Source organism: Chiloscyllium punctatum, chromosome 10 (assembly GCF_047496795.1).
Source record: "Chiloscyllium punctatum isolate Juve2018m chromosome 10, sChiPun1.3, whole genome shotgun sequence".
In the NCBI taxonomy this organism is placed as follows: domain Eukaryota; kingdom Metazoa; phylum Chordata; class Chondrichthyes; order Orectolobiformes; family Hemiscylliidae; genus Chiloscyllium; species Chiloscyllium punctatum.
The window spans coordinates 76325098-76342656 of record NC_092748.1 but is presented as its reverse complement, the minus strand read 5'-3'; the positions used below and the strand labels follow the sequence as shown (position 1 = coordinate 76342656).

The window sequence follows — 17559 nt, the reverse complement described above, 5'->3', positions numbered from 1 at the left end:
TCTCTTCCCAGCAATCAAAACTGACAAAGCAGTCATCAACAATGCTACATCGTGGTACTAGCTCACCAGATGTTCAATTTGGATTTTGTTAGGCTCCTGCATTGCCTTATATGATTACAGCCTTAGTTTAAAAATAAAAGCAAAAGAGCTGAATTGAGAAGGGGAGGTGACAATGACTATCTTTGATCTCTGATGGAATGTGGCATGTAAGAGTCCTTGCAAAACTGAAATCAAAGGGAACCAACAGGAATGCTCTATTCTGGTTTTAGTCATATTTAGCAATGGAAGAGGATTTTGATTATTGGAGGCCACTCATCTCAGCCCTAGAACTGAGAGCCTCTGCAGGATCCTACAGGGATAGGTTGTTAGGTCCAACCATCTGTAGCTGTTTTATCATTGACCTTTCCTGTACCATAAGGTCAGAGGTGGTGCCATTTGCTGATAATTGCAAAATGCTTATGTGCAAATGCAGAAAGATCTGGAAAACATACAGGCTTGGGCTGATAAATGGCAAGTAAAATTAACATCACACAAGTGCCAGGCAATGACCATCTCCAACAAGAGAGAATCTGACCCCATTACCCTTCCGTTCGACAAGGTTCCCCATGGGAGACTGATTAGCAAGGCTAGATCTCAGGGAGAACTAGCCATTTGGATACAGAACTGGCTCAAAGGTAGAAGACGGAGGGTGGTGGTGCAAGGTTGTTTTTCAGACTGGAGGCCTGTGACCAGTGGAGTGCCACAAGGATCAGTGCTGGGCCCTCTACTTTTTATCGTTTACATACATGATTTGGATGCAAGCATAAGAGGTACAGTTAGTAAGTTTGCAGATGACACCAAAATTGGAGGTGTAGTGGACAGCGAAGAAGGTTACCTCAGATTACAACAGGATCTTGACCAGATGGGCCAGTGGACTGAGACGTGGCAGATGGAGTTTAATTCAGATAAATGCGAGGTGCTGCATTTTGGGAAAGCAAATCTTAGCAGGGCTTATACACTTAATGGTAAGGTTCTAGGGAGTGTTGCTGAACAAAGAGACCTTGGAGTGCAGGTTCATAGCTCCTTGAAAGTGGAGTCGCAGGTAGATAGGATAGTGAAGAAGACGTTTGGTATGCTTTCCTTTATTGGTCAGAGTATTGAGTACAGGAGTTGGGAGGTCATTTTGCGGCTGTACAGGACATTGGTTAGGCCACTGTTGGAATATTGCGTGCAATTCTGGTCTCCTTCCTATCGGAAAGATGTTGTGAAACTTGAAAGGGTTCAGAACAGATTTACAAGGTTGTTGCCAGGGTTGGAGGATCTGAGCTACAGGGAGAGACTGAACAGGCTGGGGCTGTTTTCCCTGGAGCGTCGGAGGCTGAGGGGTGACCTTATAGTGGTTTCCAAAATGATGAGGGGCATGGATAGGATAAATAGGCAAAGTCTTCTCCCTGGGGTCAGGGAGTCCAGAACCAGAGGGCATAGGTTTAGGGTGAGAGGGGAAAGATATAAAAGAGACCTAAGGGGCAACGTTTTCATGCAGAGTGTGGTACGTGTATGGAATGAGCTGCCAGAGGATGTGGTGGAGGCTGGTACAATTGCAACATTTACGAGGCATTTGGATGGGTACATGAATAGGAAGGGTTTGGAGGGATATGGGCTGGGTGCTGGCAGGTGGGACTAGATTGGGTTGGGATATCTGGTCAGCATGGATAGGTTGGACCGAAGGGTCTATTTCCATGCTGTACATATCTATGACTCTATTCAGTATCATTATTATCACTGAATCCCACATTTGCAACATCCTGAGCCTTACCATTGACTTGAAGCTGAAACAGTCTGGCCATAAAAATATGATAGCAACAAGAACAGGTCAGAAACTAAGAATTCTGAAGCATGTAACCACTTTCTGACTACCCAAAGGTTGTCCACAATTTACCTGGAAAGTCCAGGGCATGATACAATGCTCTCCACTTGTCTGGCAGCCCTAGCAACACTCAAGGCACTTAGCAGCATTCAGATCAAGAAGTCTTCCTCTGGCCACATTTTCTAATTCCACAACATCTTCCACTTAGGAATACAGAGGCAACCAGTAGAGTGAAAACTAGCACCTTTGATTTTTGATCCAAGCCTAACTTGAAAATATATGACCGTTCAAACACTGTCACGGTGTGAAAATCCTGGAACTAACTTACTCATATCACTGTGGGTACATTTATTTTTGGCACTTGTTGGCTATTTGCACCTTTTGAATTGACAAGAAATTAGCAAAATGATAGTCAACTGAGGGTAAATCAGTAAAAGACTTAATATTGCTCATAATTGTTGTGCTTTCATGTTGTAATTTGTCTTGTTAAGGTGCTCAGGCAATGTTGAACCAAGAAGCTCATTCAGTGGAGAATGACCAATTAATGAGGAGACTTCATGAAGATAAGAATGAAGATCCTGTACAATCATCAGCTGTAGTGCTACGAAATCTTCCTAAAAGTACCACATGCGAAATGCTAAATCTACTGATTGAAAATTTTACTGGATTAACTCAAGAAGCTGATTGTTTCAGCGTGGAAATATTGAATGAAATGAATGTGGCAGTTGTGACATTCAAAACTAACATTGGTAAGAATTAATATTCAGCATTTTTTTTTGTTCAAGATGATGTGTTTGAGAGTTAGAGGATCCAAGATCAACAAAACTAAAATAGACAAATTTTGATTTGAGGAGTTAGCAATACAACATGATCAGAAATACTCACTTAGAGTCATGTTTGCATGCCTGATCATTACAACTTGAAATGAAGCAACTTCAAGGAATCAATGTTAAAACTGAAAACCAAAGAATTGTATATGCTGGAAATCAGAAATAAAATCAGAAATTGCTAGAAAAGCTCAGCAGGTCTGGGAGCATCTGTGGAGAGAAAGCAGAGTTAAAGTTTCTGATCCAGTGAAGAAGGTGTACTGAAGAAGTGTCACTGGACCCAAAACATTAACTCTGCTTTCTCTCCTCAGTTGCTGCCAGACTTGCTGAGCTTTTCTAGCAATGTCTCATGTTGGTCATGTTAAAATTGGAACTAGGTTCCATATAGACTTCCACAGCAGAGAAAAGAAAAATGCATTGTTACTGGTAAGTTGCAAAACAGAACATTATTTGTCTAAAATTCTACGTTGGTAATTAAATAACTGTTAAGATACAACAAATTTAAAAATATGAAAGATAAACTGTAACATTCCACTGTACTTTTGGAACCTCTGTGGACCCTTTGGAACCTGGGCATGGCTGCCTAGAGTCAGTGCTAAAGGACCTTTGCTCATCTGGCTCCAAGCTACGTGTTGGGGCTATTGCAAGACCTGCTTGAATTTTTGAGGGAACACGGGATCCCTTTTTTTGCTGGCTGCTGCTGCTTCACTGATCCCTTTGCATCAGTGCTTAGTGAGGCTGTTGTTCCTGGCTGGCGACAGAGCATTGGCCTTCCTCGTCCTGGCTGACTGATAGGGTTTGGCTGTGGTTGGGCTGAACAGATTTTATTCCCCTGTCTCCATCTGGGCTGCGGTGTTCCTATAACAGTTCATGGCTGGTGGGGCCAGATGGGGGATCCAGATGGAGTTTGCTGGATCCCCTGCATTATTTCACAATTCAGTGAGTTACAGTCTGCTGCAGGAGTGCTATGGTTCTGGCTTCTGCCTGTGAAGTGGAGCTGGTGAGTCCAGTTCTGGCCAAGGGTGGGAGTGGACAGCACATTGCCAGGGAGGATCTGCTGTGTCTGAGCTGATCTCTGGGTTGGGGGTGCTGTCAGGTGATAGTGCAGCAAAGGAAGAGTCTGCAAATCAAATATTGGACACAGGCAACAGTCTCAAGCACTAAAGTGGGAGAGATCATGCAAAAATAGCACAAATCGGGTAAAGTACTACAGTAAACAACAAGTTTTGAGAAGAATTGTAGCTCAGGTTGAGGTTCTGGATGTAAGTTTGCCCGCTGAGCTGGAAGGTTAGTTTTCAGATGCTTTGTCACCATACTAGGTAACATCATCAGTGAGCCTCCAGTGAAGCACTGGTGGTATGGTCCGCTTTTTTTTTGTTTCTTTTTTACCCCCACACTACCGCCTAACTGCGGTAGTGCTTATTTTTTCCCCAGCACCCATGGTGTGTGTGTGCAGGTGTGAGACACAGTGAAAGACACAAAGTGCACGAATCTTTATTCAATTTCCTCCACCAGGAAGATAGGAAAACACCTGAGTGGCCAGTGACAAGCACTGCCCTTCACATCAAAGGGCAGTGCTGTGTGATCATGGTCCGCTTTTTATTTGTGTGTTTTGGTTTCCTTGGGTTGGTGATATCATTTCCTGTTCTTTTTCTCAGGGGGTGGTAAATGGGATCCAATGCTTTGTTGATAGAGTTCTGGCTGGAATGCTATGCTTCTAGGAATTCTTGTGCGTGTCTCTATTTGGCTTGTCCTAGGATGGATGTGTTGTCCCAGTTAAAGTAGTGTCCTTCCTCACCTGTATGTAAAGATACTAGTGAGAGTGGGTCATGCCTTTTTGAGGCTAGCTGATGTTCATGTATCTTGGTGGCTAGTTTTCTGCCTGTTTGTTCAATATCGTGTTTGCTATAGTCCTTGCAAGGTATTTTGTAATGACATTAGTTTTCTTTGTTGTCTGTATAGGGTCTTTCAAGTTCATTAGCTGCTGTTTTAGTGTGTTGGTAGTCCACAAACCCACCATGATGCCCAGAGGTCTGAGTAGTCTGGCAGGCATTTTGGAGATGCCTTTGATGTAGGGGAGAGTGGCTAGGGTTCCTGGACGCGATTTTTCTGCTTGTTTGGGTTTGTTGCTGAGAAATCAGCGGATTGTGTTCATTGGGTAACTATTCTTTTTGAATACACTGTATAGGTGATTTTCCTCTCCTCTTCGTAATTCCTGTGTGCTACAGTGTGTGGTGACTCGTTGAAATAATGTTCTAATGCAGCTCCGTTTGTGGGTGTTGGGATGATTGTTTTTGTAATCCATTATTTCGTCCGCATGTGTTATTTTCCTGTAGACTCTTGTTTGAAGGTCCCCATTGGCTGTTCACTCTACTGTGACATCTAGGAATGGCATTTTGTTGTTGTGTTCCCCCCTTTAGTGAATTTTATGCCAGTAAGGGTATAATTGGTCTTGAAGGTTTCCTCTAATTTGTTTCGTTTAGTGCTGACAAATATGCCATTCACGTAGTGGACCCGGAGTTTGGGTTAGATGGTCGGCAGAGCTGTTTGTTGGAACCTTTGCATTACTGTCTCTGCTAAGAACCCTGATGCCGGAGATCCCATTGGTGTTCTGTTGGTTTGTCTGTAGGTTTTGTTGTTGAAGGTGAAGTAAACAACATTAAAACGAGTCTAATGTTCAACAACATTTCAGCTCTGAATCACTTAAAGCAAAATCATTAAAGCAAAACCGTGCCAAATGGGCAAAGTTAAATGTGGAGTCACTATATAAATAATGTTGCAAATGTACAAATCATCCCTTAAAGGGGAAGTTTGTTTTAGTGAGAATGAGTCGTAGAGATGTACAGCATAGCAAAAGACCCTTCAGTCCAACTTGTCCATGCCAACCAGATATCCTAACCTCATCTAGTCCCATTTGCCAGCACTTTGCCCATATCCCTCTAAACCCTTCCTGTTCATATACACATACAGATGCCTTTTAAATGTTGTAATTGTACCAGCCTCCATCATTTTCTCTGGCATCGCTTTCCATGCACCCACCACCCTCTCTGAAAATGTTGCCCCTTAGGTCCCTTTAAAATTTTACCCACTCTAAACTTATGCCCTCTAAGTTCTGGACTTCCCCCACCCCAGGGAAAAAAGACCTTGTCCATTTATCCTATCCAGTTGCTGGGGGAAGAGTGACCAAGCTGTAAGAAAAGTCATGCTGACAAAAGAACAAAGACAGCTTGTGCCAAACATCTCTTATTTCCCTCTGAAAGATTTGGTGCAGGAAGTGGACATGAAAAGCAATGTCCTGTCACAGTGGGGGGCAGAACTATCATTCTGAAGGCAGTGGAGCCAGGGAACATGTATGGTCAATAATATATGGTCAATATTAGCAGCCTTGCCTCAAAGATCTGAAGGTAATATTAAACAAAGTTCAGTAACTTCACAAGATTAGTAGTACAGCTTCAAATATCACATCCTCTGAATGGAACTACTAGTCTTACATGCTGCTCAATATACCATCCATCCTGTCACTCACCTACAAACAATCTCTTTCAATTGTGACTCTCACCTCACCCCCATACACTTTGAATTTCTGCAACCCTCACAATATGGTAGTTTGACAATGTTGCGATTTGTTGAGAAAAATCTGGCTTGAATTCAGTGACAGTTGAGTTAGGACAGTGGCTAGATTCCCAAATATTTCTTTGATCTTCAGTCTTTGATTCAGTGTGACAATGCTGAAAATGTGTTGCTGGAAAAGTGCAGCAGGTCAGGCAGCATCCAAGGAGCAGGAGAATCCCCCTTCAGTGTGACAATGTCAATATTGCAGGGTTGGGCTACAATTACAATTCCTAATAATCAAAGGAGTTATGAGTATTAAGCTATCCTTTCAATTTGTACCTTCTATTTATTAAGAATCCTCAGATATATTTCCAGAAAATGTATCATGTCTTTTTTTTCATTTTAATTTACTTTTAGACACAAATGACTTCATTGAAAAGTGCTCCAGAAAAGTATTGAGTAACAGCCAACAGATTATGGCACAGCAGCTGGAGATAACAACAAGCGTGAGAGTGGAGAATCTACCTTCCAATGTCAGTGACCAATTCTTAAAGCTGTACTTTGAAAATCCGAAAAATGGAAGCGGAGATGTGACTGCCATTGAAATGACACCTGAGGACAATGTAGCAATTGTTTCTTTTGAAAGTTCTAATGGTAATATTTGCATATTGGAAAATGTAGACCATTTAAAGTAAAGAAGCTGAATTAATGGCCACAGCTGATGTTAACCCCTCTTTGGTCATTTCCAGGCACCCTGAATAACCAAAAGCCTTGGTTGACATGAGGGTTTGTGGTTCACAGTTGGCCATTAAGCTCATCAGGTCTGCACTAGCATTCAGTAAGATCATCATTGATCTGATAATCCTCAGCCCCACTTTTCTGCCATTCCCCATAACCTCTAACTGATTAAAATGTTATCTCTCTTAACTTTGAATGTACTTAATGACCCAGCCCCTGCAGCTCTCTGAGGTAAAGAATTCTGCAGATTCATTACCCACTAACAGACTAAGGTCCTCCTCATCTCAGTTTTAAATGGGTGACCCTTTATTCTTAAATAATACCCTCTGATTCTAGACTCTCCCACATGGGGAAACAACCTTTCCGCATCTACCCTGCAAAGTTCTCTATGAATCTTGAATGTTTTAATAAGGTTGCTTTTCATTCTTGTAAACTTCATTGAGTACATGATCAATCTCCTCATAAAAGATTCTCTCCATACCCAGGATCACCCTAGTGTATCTTCTCTGGTCTGTCCCCAAAGCCAGTGTAGGTTTCCTTAGATAAGGGTCCCAAACTGTCCACAGGACCTTCCAGTGCACATGTCCTACTATCAATTGATGACTGATACAGTGACTGGCAACATTTTTTATACCAGTGGTACCAGTGGAAACAACACCCCCTTCCAAACGCCCATTTTCGAGTGATAGAAGAGGATATGAATTATCGTTCATTAGTCATGGAATGTGAGTGCAGCTGTCTGGTCCTGCATTCATTGCCCTCTCTAGTTTTCTTTGTGAAGATGGTTGTGAGCTGTCTCCTTGAACAGCCACAGTCCATTTGATGTAGGTACACCCACAATGCCAGTGTGAAGGAAGTTCTAGGATTTCAACCAGTGACTCTGAAGGGACAGCATATTTCCAAGTCAGAATTGAGTGGCTTGGAGGGGATCTTGCAGGTTGTGGTATTTCCATGTACCTGCTGCCCTTGTCCTTCTACATGGAAGTGGTCATGTGTCTTGAAAGTGTTGTCTAATGAACCTTAGTGAAAGTCTGCATCTTACTGCTACTATGGAGTGTTGATGAGGGAGGGTGTGAATTTTATGGATGTGGTGCTCACCTAGCAGGTTGCGTTGTCCTGGATGTTGTCAAGCTTTATTGAGTTTAATTCTGCTCATTGTTCCAAGAAGATGTTTTGTGAACATAACTTTGTTTGTCTCATTTATAGTTCTGGATACCATCTTGGCTAAAACACACATTATTGAGGAAACTCCAGTCTATGTCTATCCCTACTTCAAGAGTTTGGGTTCAGCTTTATATGGCAACAAAAGACCAGTTGTGAAAATGCCTGATCCCTTCACCATCAAGATTAATCCCTACATTTTACAGTTTCTTCAGAAAGACAGAAGGCGAATTGCAGAAATCAAAGACAAAATGTCAGTGCATCATTGTAACATTGACACAGACTTGTCAGATTCTATCAAGATATCTCCAACGTTTTCAGGACAAGAAAATTCATTCGAGAAACTTGTTAAGAAGTGGAATCAAGTGGCTTCAGATAATTTAACTGATATCCTGTCAAAATACAAAGCCGTTGAAAATAATGTGAGGCGACATATCTGGGAAACAATTCAGAGAGATCTTGACCAGTATTTGAACCAAGATATTGTTGTAATACCAGCTCTTTCAAATGGACAAATAATACTCGCTGGAGAATCTGACAGTGTAGATACTTTTCACCAATTATTCCAATCAGTTGTGTGTAAAGCCATTGATGAATTGGAAAGAAAGAAACAGAGTTTGACTGAGAAAGTGATCTGTGATCCTGCTGTATATAATTTATTATTGAGCACTGGTCTTGAAAAGCGTATTTCCACAACATTCCCAAACATTAAAATGGAATGGAATGCATCTGCAGGTCATATTACATTATATGGTTTGCCTAAAGATGTTTATGCTGCCAAAAGTGACATTTTAGAAGAACGTGTTCAACTAAAAACAAAACAAGTTGATATGAACCCTCACCTTATTGATTTTCTACAAAAGTTAGATTCCACTGAAATGTCCTGCTGCTTGTTCATATCAAATGGAATCAATGCTGTGTATGACATTAAAGATAACAACATGCTACTGATAGGAAAGGATTGTTTTATACGTGCAGCAGAGGAACAGATCAGAAAACATTTGAATTTCAAATATATTGAGGTAGAAGATTCAGGAGTCATTAAAATGCATGAGTGGGCACAACTGAAAAGAAAATTGTGCATGAAGCTAAATTCTCCCATGATACAGGTTGAAATCAAGGAGATGCCACTAGATGACCATGTGCAGGTCATTATCTTTGGCCATTCTGGGCCTGTCATGGATGTTTTTGAAATGCTTTCAGATTTTGTCAAGAAAAACACAATCATTCAAAAAGAAGTTTCCTTGAAATCTGCTGGAATCGTGCAGTTTTTGATGGATATTAAGAAACCTGATTTTCTCCACACAGCAGCAAAGGACCTGAAAATTAAAATTAATATTGTGAAAAATGGTTCAAGTGTTTTACTTTCTGGTCCCCAAATGTATGTCCTTGAAGTAGAGAATGATCTTTTAAGTGAAGCTGCCAAGGTAATTAGTTCTGTCTTTGAAATTACTAAACCGGGAACAAAGAAGATTTTCAAAGAAAAAGAAGATATATATGTTTCTACAGTGATGCTTAAATTTGGTTGCATTCTAAAGATGGTTGAGCCTGGAGTCTTTGCAGACAATGCTAAATTGGGCAAAGCTCATGATAAAGTGCAGTTACCTGGTGGGCCTTTAGTAATTGTTTATAAAGGAGACCTCTGCAAGAGTGAAGTTGATGTGGTTGTCAATGCAGCAAATGAAGAACTGCAGCACATTGGAGGCCTTGCAGCAGCTCTACTAAAAGCAGCTGGCCCAATATTGCAAAATGACTCCAACCGGATTGTTCATAGTCAAGGATCCCTTGCACCTGGAGATGCAGTTATTACTGGTGCTGGTAAACTACCATGTTCCAGAGTAATTCATGCAGTTGGTCCAAGATGGATGGCAACTGATGCAGACAAAGCTAAGAAACACTTAAGGAAGGCCATAATTCAAAGTCTGCATCTTACAGAAAGCCACAATTTGAAGACGATAGCAATTCCTGCTATTAGTTCAGGAATATTTGGATTTCCATTGAATTTATGTGCAGAAGTCATTGTCAGATCAATAAGAGAGCACTATGTTGATTCACTGGGTGGCAGTTCAATAAAAGAAATCCATTTAGTAAATCTTGATGAACAAACAGTTCAAGCCGTTTCAGTTGCAGTTAAGAAAATCTTGGGTGAATTTGCACTTATTGGACCTACTCCCACACCTCCAAAAATGCCTTACATTGGCAGCAAGATAAGAAGCAGAAGCATGAATTGTGTGCATGAAGCCCAGACAAAGGAAGGTCTAAATGTTTTTATTCTCAAAGGTGGAATCCAAGATGTCGCTGTAAGTCTTCATTATAATTCATTTTGTTGAGACTGTTATGAAACATGGAACAGAACAGCACAGAAAGAGGCCCTTCAGACCACCATGATGGTGTTCTAAACTAATCCTACCTACTTGTCCATATCCAACCATTCTCTGGCTTTTCATGTGCCTGTCTAAATGCCTTTTAAACCTTCCTATCATATCTGCTTCTACCACCTCTCCCAGCAGCACATTCCAAGCACCTGCTAACCTCTGTGTAAAATACTTCCCTCCCACATCTCCTAATAACTGTCCCCCCTCACCTACATTTGCCCCCTAATTTTGACAGTTACATTTGATTATCCACCCAATCCATACCTCTGATAATTCTATCAGGTTGCTCCTCAGCCTCCAACCTCTAGCGAAAATTTTTTAAGTTTATCCAATCTCACCTTGTAGCTAATACATTGCAGTGCAGGCAGCATCCTTGTATATCTCTTCTGCATCCTCCCCAGAACCTCCATATTATTCCTATTATGTGGTGACCAGAAGTACACACTAATACCCCAAATGTGGCCGAAGTAAAATTTTATACAGATGCAATATGACTTGCAAATTTTTATTTTCAGTGCCCTGACTGATGAAGGCAAGCATGTAGTATGTCTCCTTTGCCACCTTATCCTCTTGTGTTACCACTTTCAGGAAGCTATGGACTTGCATCCAAGATCTTCCCTGCGTACAGTTCTGGTCACCATACTACTAGAAGGATGTGGATATTTTGGAGAGGGTTTACCAGGATGTTGAGTGATTTGGGGGATTTTAGCTATGAATCATGTTTGGATAAACTAGGTTTGTTTACACTGGAATGCAGGAGGTTGAAGGGTGACCTAATAGAAGTTTATAAGATTGTGAATGTCATGGATAGAGTGGCAAGTATGAGGTTTTTTTCCCCAAGGTGGAGAGGTCAATTACTAGGGGACACCAGTTCAAGGTGTGAGGGGGAAGCTTCAAAGAAATAATGCAAGGCATGTTTTTCAAAGGGTGCCTGGATTACGTTATGGTCCCATCAGGCACTGGGGTCTTATATAGCTTCATTTTTTTCAAGACACCCAACACCACCACCTCCTTAATATCAACATGCCTTCATTATCAACAAATCACTCTGTAAATTTACCATCATCCGTGTCTTTCTTTCAAGTGAATACCGATTTGAGGAACTCATTTAGGACCTCACTCACTTCCTTTGTTTTCATACATAACTTCACTCCTTCGTTCTTAAGTGAACCTACCCTTTCCCGAGCTACCTTCTTGCTCCTAATATACATATAAAATGCTTTGGGACTTTGCTTAATCCTGCTTGTCCTCCTAATTTCTTTTTGTAAATTATTTTCTGTTTTTTGACACTGGTAACGCAGTGAATATTGTCTACGTGGATTTACTAAAGCATTTGTCAAGGCTCTGCATGGTAGGCTGATTCAGAAGATGAAATTGCACAGAATTCATGACAAGTTGGCAAAGGTCCCCCCAATAGCAGCAGAGATGTGGAGAAACAGATTGGGAAACAGATTTTGGAAAGGTGCAGAAGCCACAGGGTCGTAGTCATGGGTGATTTCAACTTCCCAAATATTGATTGGAAGCTCTTTAGATCAAGTAGATTGGATGGGGCGGTGTTTGTGCAGTGTGTCCAGGAAGCTTTTCTAACGCAGTATGTAGATTGTCCAACCAGAGGGGAGGCCATACTGGATTTGGTACTCGGTAATGAACCAGGACAAGTGGTGGGCTTGTTAGTGGGTGAACATTTTGGTGATGGTGACCACAATTCTGTGACTTTCACCTTGGTTATGGAGAGAGATAGGTGCGCTCAACAAGGTAGATTTTACAATTGGGGGAAGGGAAATTACGATGCTGTAAGACAGGATTTGAGGAGCATACGTTGGGAGCATAGGCTGTCAGGGAAGGATGTGGTGGAAATGTGGAACTTTTTCAAAGAGCAGATACGACGTGTCCATGATATGTATGTACCTATCAGGCAGGAAAGAAATGGTCGTGTGAGGGAGCCTTGGTTGACGAGGGAGGTTGAATGTCTAGTAAAGAGGAAGAAGGAGGCTTACATAAGGTTGAGGAAACAGGGTTCAGACAGAGCAGTGGAGGGATACAGGATAGCCAGAAGGGACCTGAAGAAAGGGATTAGGAGAGCTAAGAGAGGGCATGAAAAATCCTTGGCGGATAGGATCAAGGATAACCCCAAGGCATTTTATGCGTATGTGAGAAACCTGAGAATGACGAGAACAGGGTAGGTCCGATCAAGGACAGTAGTGGGAGACTGTGTATTGAGTCGGAAGAGATAGGAGAGGTCTTGAACAAGTACTTCTCTTCAGTATTTACGAACGAGAGGGACCGTATTATTGAAGAGGAGAGTGTGAAACGGACTGTTAAGCTAGAAGAGATACCTGTTAGGAAGGAAGATGTGTTGGACATTTTGAACAACTTGAGGATAGACAAGTCCCCCGGGCCTGACGGGATATATCCTAGGATTATGTGGGAAGCAAGAGAGGAAATTGCAGTACCGTTGGCAATGATCTTCTCGTCTTCACTGGCAATGGGGGTGGTACCAGGGGACTGGAGAGTAGCGAATGTTGTGCCCCTGTTCAAAAAAGGGAATAGGGATAACCCCGGGAATTACAGGCCAGTTAGTCTTACTTCTGTGGTAGGCAAAGTAATAGAAAGGGTACTGAGGGATAGGATTTACGAGTATCTGGAAAGACACTGCTTGATTAAGGACAGCCAGCACGGATTTGTGAAGGGTAGGTCTTGCCTTACAAGTCTTATTGAATTCTTCGAGGAGGTGACCAAGCATGTGGATGAGGGTAGAGCAGTGGATGTAGTGTACATGGATTTTAGTAAGGCATTTGATAAGGTTCCCCATGGTAGGCTTATGCGGAAAGTCAGGAGGCATGGGATAGAGGGAAATTTGGCCAATTGGATAGAAAACTGGCTAACCGGTCGAAGGCAGAGAGTAGTGGTAGATGGTAAATATTCAGCCTGGAGCCCAGTTACAAGTGGAGTTCCGCAGGGATCAGTTCTGGGTCCTCTGCTGTTTGTAATTTTTATTAATGACTTAGATGAGGGAGTCGAAGGGTAGGTCAGTAAATTTGCAGATGATATGAAGATAGGTGGAGTTGTGGACAGTGAGGAGGGCATTTGTCGTTTGCAAAGGGACTTAGATATGATGCAGAGCTGGGCTGAGGAGTGGCAGATGGAGTTCAACCCTGCCAAGTGTGAGGTTGTCCATTTTGGAAGAACAAATAAGAATGCGGAATACAGGGTTAATGGTAGGGTTCTTAGTCAGGTGGAGGAACAGAGGGATCTTGGGGTCTATGTACATAGATCTTTGAAGGTTGCCACTCAGGTGGATAGAGTTTGTAAGAAGGCCTATGGAGTATTATCGTTCATTAGCAGAGGGATTGAATTCAAGAGTCGTGAAGTGATGTTGCAGCTGTACAGGACTTTGGTTAGGCCACAGTTGGAGTACTGTGTGCAGTTCTGGTCGCCTCACTTTAGGAAAGATGTGGAAGCTTTGGAGAGGGTGCAGAGAAGATTTACCAGGATGTTGCCTGGAATGGAGAGTAGGTCGTACGAGGATAGGTTGAGAGTTCTCGGCCTTTTCTCGTTGGAACGGCGAAGGATGAGGGGTGACTTGATAGAGGTTTATAAGATGATCAGAGGAATAGATAGAGTAGACAGTCAGAAACTTTTTTCCCGGGTACAACAGAGTGTTACAAGGGGACATAAATTTAAGGTGAAGGGTGAAAGGTCTAGGGGAGATGTCAGGAGTGGGTTCTTTACCCAGAGAGTGGTGGGGGCATGGAATGCGCTGCCCGTGGGAGTGGTAGAGTCAGAATCATTGGCGACCTTTAAGCGGCATTTGGATAGGTACATGGATGGGTGCTTAATCTAGGTTAGAAGTTCGGTACAACATCGTGGGCCGAAGGGCCTGTTCTGTGCTGTATTGTTCTATGTTCTATGTCTTGTTTCCAAAACCTTACTTACACTTCCGTTTTCTTATTAACTAAACTTACAACTTTTCTCATCATACGAGGCTTCCGACGCTTGCCATCCTTATCTTACGTCCTTACATGAACATGTTTGTCCTCAACTCTGGTCGACTGGCTTTGAAAAGATTCCCACATGTCATGGACTTATCTTCAAACAGCTGCATCATTCCAATATTTTCAGTTCCTGCCTAATACTGATGTAATCAGCCTTCCTCCAATTTAGAGCTTTCAGCTGAGGACCAGTCTTATCCTTTTACATAACGACCTTAAAACCTATGGCATCATGAACTCTATTCCAAATATGCTCCCCCACTGAAACTGTGATTACCTGGCCAGGCTTATTCTCCTAACCGAGGTCAAATATGGCCCTTGTTGGGCTACCTACATATTGGTTTAAGAATCCTAGATACAACTAACCAATTATGCCCCATTTTAGCCCTTGGGAGTCCCAGTGACTATTAGGGAAATTAAAATCACTCACTATTACAAACCTGTTGTTTAGACATCTGATTACATACCTGTTCTGCTAATTCCAACTAACACTTGGAAGGTCTGTGGTATAGTCCCATCGTGAAGATTGCACCATTGTTATTTCCTAAATCTCTTAATGCAGCTGTGACATTTTCCTTAATCAGTCATGCAATCCGCACATCCCTCTTACATTCCTCTGTATCATTTCTGGAACATTTAAACCCTGGAACATTGAGTTGCCAACCTTGGCCATCTCTCAACCAAGTTTCTGTCACAGATATATCATTATAATCCTATGTACAAGTTCAGGTTCTAAGCTCATTTGCTTTATCTGTTATGCTCATTCCAAATATCATCTTTTACCATTATTCTAACCATTTGCTTTCTATTTCCAGACTGATGTCATTGTAAATGTCATTGGAATGGATTTTGATCTTAACAGTGGTGCAGTTTCCCAAGCACTGTTAAAGAAAGCTGGTCCGAACCTCCAAAAGTTACTGTTACATGAAAAGATGAGTAAAAAGCATGCTGTAGGAAAAATTATCGAAACAAAAGGATGTAATCTTAACTGTACTGAAGTCTTTCATGTTGTTGCTCCTCTTTGGGATCAAGGGAAGGGAGATGCATACAAGGTAATATATATTTTAATGACAGTTTCAATACAATAACACATGTTTATGAAGTATTACACTACTGAATAAAACACTTCATGTGAAATTACTTTGCAGTTGTTAAAAAATATAATCAAAGACTGTCTGAAGAATATAGAAGCATTACAGCTGTCTTCCATCGCATTCCCAGCAATTGGAACAGGAAAATTGTGTTTTCCAAAGGACCTTGTTGCAAGCTTGATGATTGAAATTGTTGTCAAGTTCAGTAGTAAGGGAAATATAAAACATCTTCAGAACGTTTATTTTGTGATACATCCTGATGATGATTCTACTTTACAGGTATGGATTTATTATAATGAACTTCATTTTCAAATCTCTTGTTTCAAATCTAGTGAAGCTAAATTTTGTAAAAATGGGTGACTGGTTTATACGTTGATTCGGATAACAAAATATATTGAAATGAAATATGAAGAAATAATCTTGTACCTTTTACTGAAACATTTTAGCTTAACCAGTTTGATTAGATAGTTGAATAGCTGTGCTTATATTTCTGTTTTAGTGCAGTTACTGTACATGTGCTAACAGCATTGTTGTAAGTGGGGTTGCTGAATCTGTTCTTGAATACATTCTGTTTTGCTCAATGGGTCTCTCAATCCTCTCATTCCCTCTCAATCACAGCCTCTCCCAATCTTCACATTCCAGACCACTTGTCATCTCACTGAATCTTTTCACTCACTGGCTGTCCCCAAACCTCCCTCTCTCTCCCACTTGCTGCCTCTGCTAATCCCCACATTACTTTTTCTCCCTGAGTCTTCCAGCATCTCTTACTCACTTCCATTAGCTGCCTCTCCCTTACACCTTGCTCCCCTCTGCTTGCCTGTTCTTCCAACCGTCTCTTTCACTGCCACTCACAGCTTCTCCTGACCCTGTGCTTCCTGCTTGCCAACTCACCAGAAGCCCCAAGGTCTTCCTACTGACCAACGCTCCTGAACCTTTGACTGTCTCACTATCCTGCTGAGCATTTCCTATCCAAAGCACTTTGCTAATTTCTGCATATCATCTCATCACAGCTTCTCTAACCACAGAAGGGCAGAAACTGTGTTTAAAATACAAGGGAGAAAGTGAGAACTGCAGATGCTGGAGATCAGAGTTGAAAAGTGTGGTGATGGAAAAACACAGAAGATCAGGCACTATCTGAGGAGCAGGAGAATCAACATTTCAAGCATAAGCCCTTCATCAGAGATGTCCTGGAGCTGAGATGACTGACCTCCAACAACTATGACCAATTCCTGATAAAGGGCTAATGCTCAAAACATTGACTGTCCTGCTCCTCCGATGCTGTCTGACCTGCTGTGCTTTTCCAGCACCACACTTTTCAACTCAAGTTACATGGGAGCAACTGGTGAATCCTGCAAAAATTCTCAAATTTCCCTGGAAAATTTGACTCTCAGGGCTAACCAACTGAAGAAATATTGCTTCCATAAGTTCAGTGGAAGGAAATAGTGAAGAATTGGTTCTCCGATCATAGGTCGGTTGTCTTCCATGGTTGCTGCCAATAGGATTGCGAGGATACAGATCCACGTGATATCAAGAAATGTTTGAAGGCACTGGATACTGCAAAGGCTACAGGCCCTGACAATATTCAGGCAATATTACTGAAGATTTGTGCCCCAGAACTTCCTGTTTCCCTAGCCAACCTGTTCCAATGCAGTTACAACACTAACACTACACGATAGTGTGGAAAATTGCCCCAGTATGTCCTGTACATAAAAAGCAGGACAAATCCAACCTGGCTAATTACCGTCCCATCAGTTTACTGTCAATCATCAGTAAAGTGATGGAAGGTGTCATCAACAGTGCTATAAAGCAACACCTGCTGAGCAATAACCTGATCAGTGATACCCAGTTTGGGTTCTGCCAGGGCCACTTAGTTCCTGACCTCATTACAACCTTTGTTCAAACATTGCCAAAAGAGCTGAATTCCAGACATGAGGTGAGCATGATAGTCCTTGACATTAAGACTGCTTTAGACCAAAT

At 41.8% G+C, this 17559-nt stretch overlaps 1 protein-coding gene across 1 annotated transcript in view; it reads left to right on the top strand.

Annotated features, from left to right (window-relative positions):
* Positions 1 to 17559, top strand: part of LOC140482316 (protein mono-ADP-ribosyltransferase PARP14-like) — a 64220-nt gene that overhangs the window by 13434 nt on the left and 33227 nt on the right. Inside the window, exons 4-8 of the mRNA XM_072579594.1 lie at positions 2338 to 2595; positions 6643 to 6879; positions 8170 to 10424; positions 15307 to 15543; positions 15640 to 15861. Of these exons, the coding sequence (XP_072435695.1) occupies positions 2338 to 2595; positions 6643 to 6879; positions 8170 to 10424; positions 15307 to 15543; positions 15640 to 15861 (3209 nt within the window). The remainder of the gene's footprint in view (positions 1 to 2337; positions 2596 to 6642; positions 6880 to 8169; positions 10425 to 15306; positions 15544 to 15639; positions 15862 to 17559) is intronic.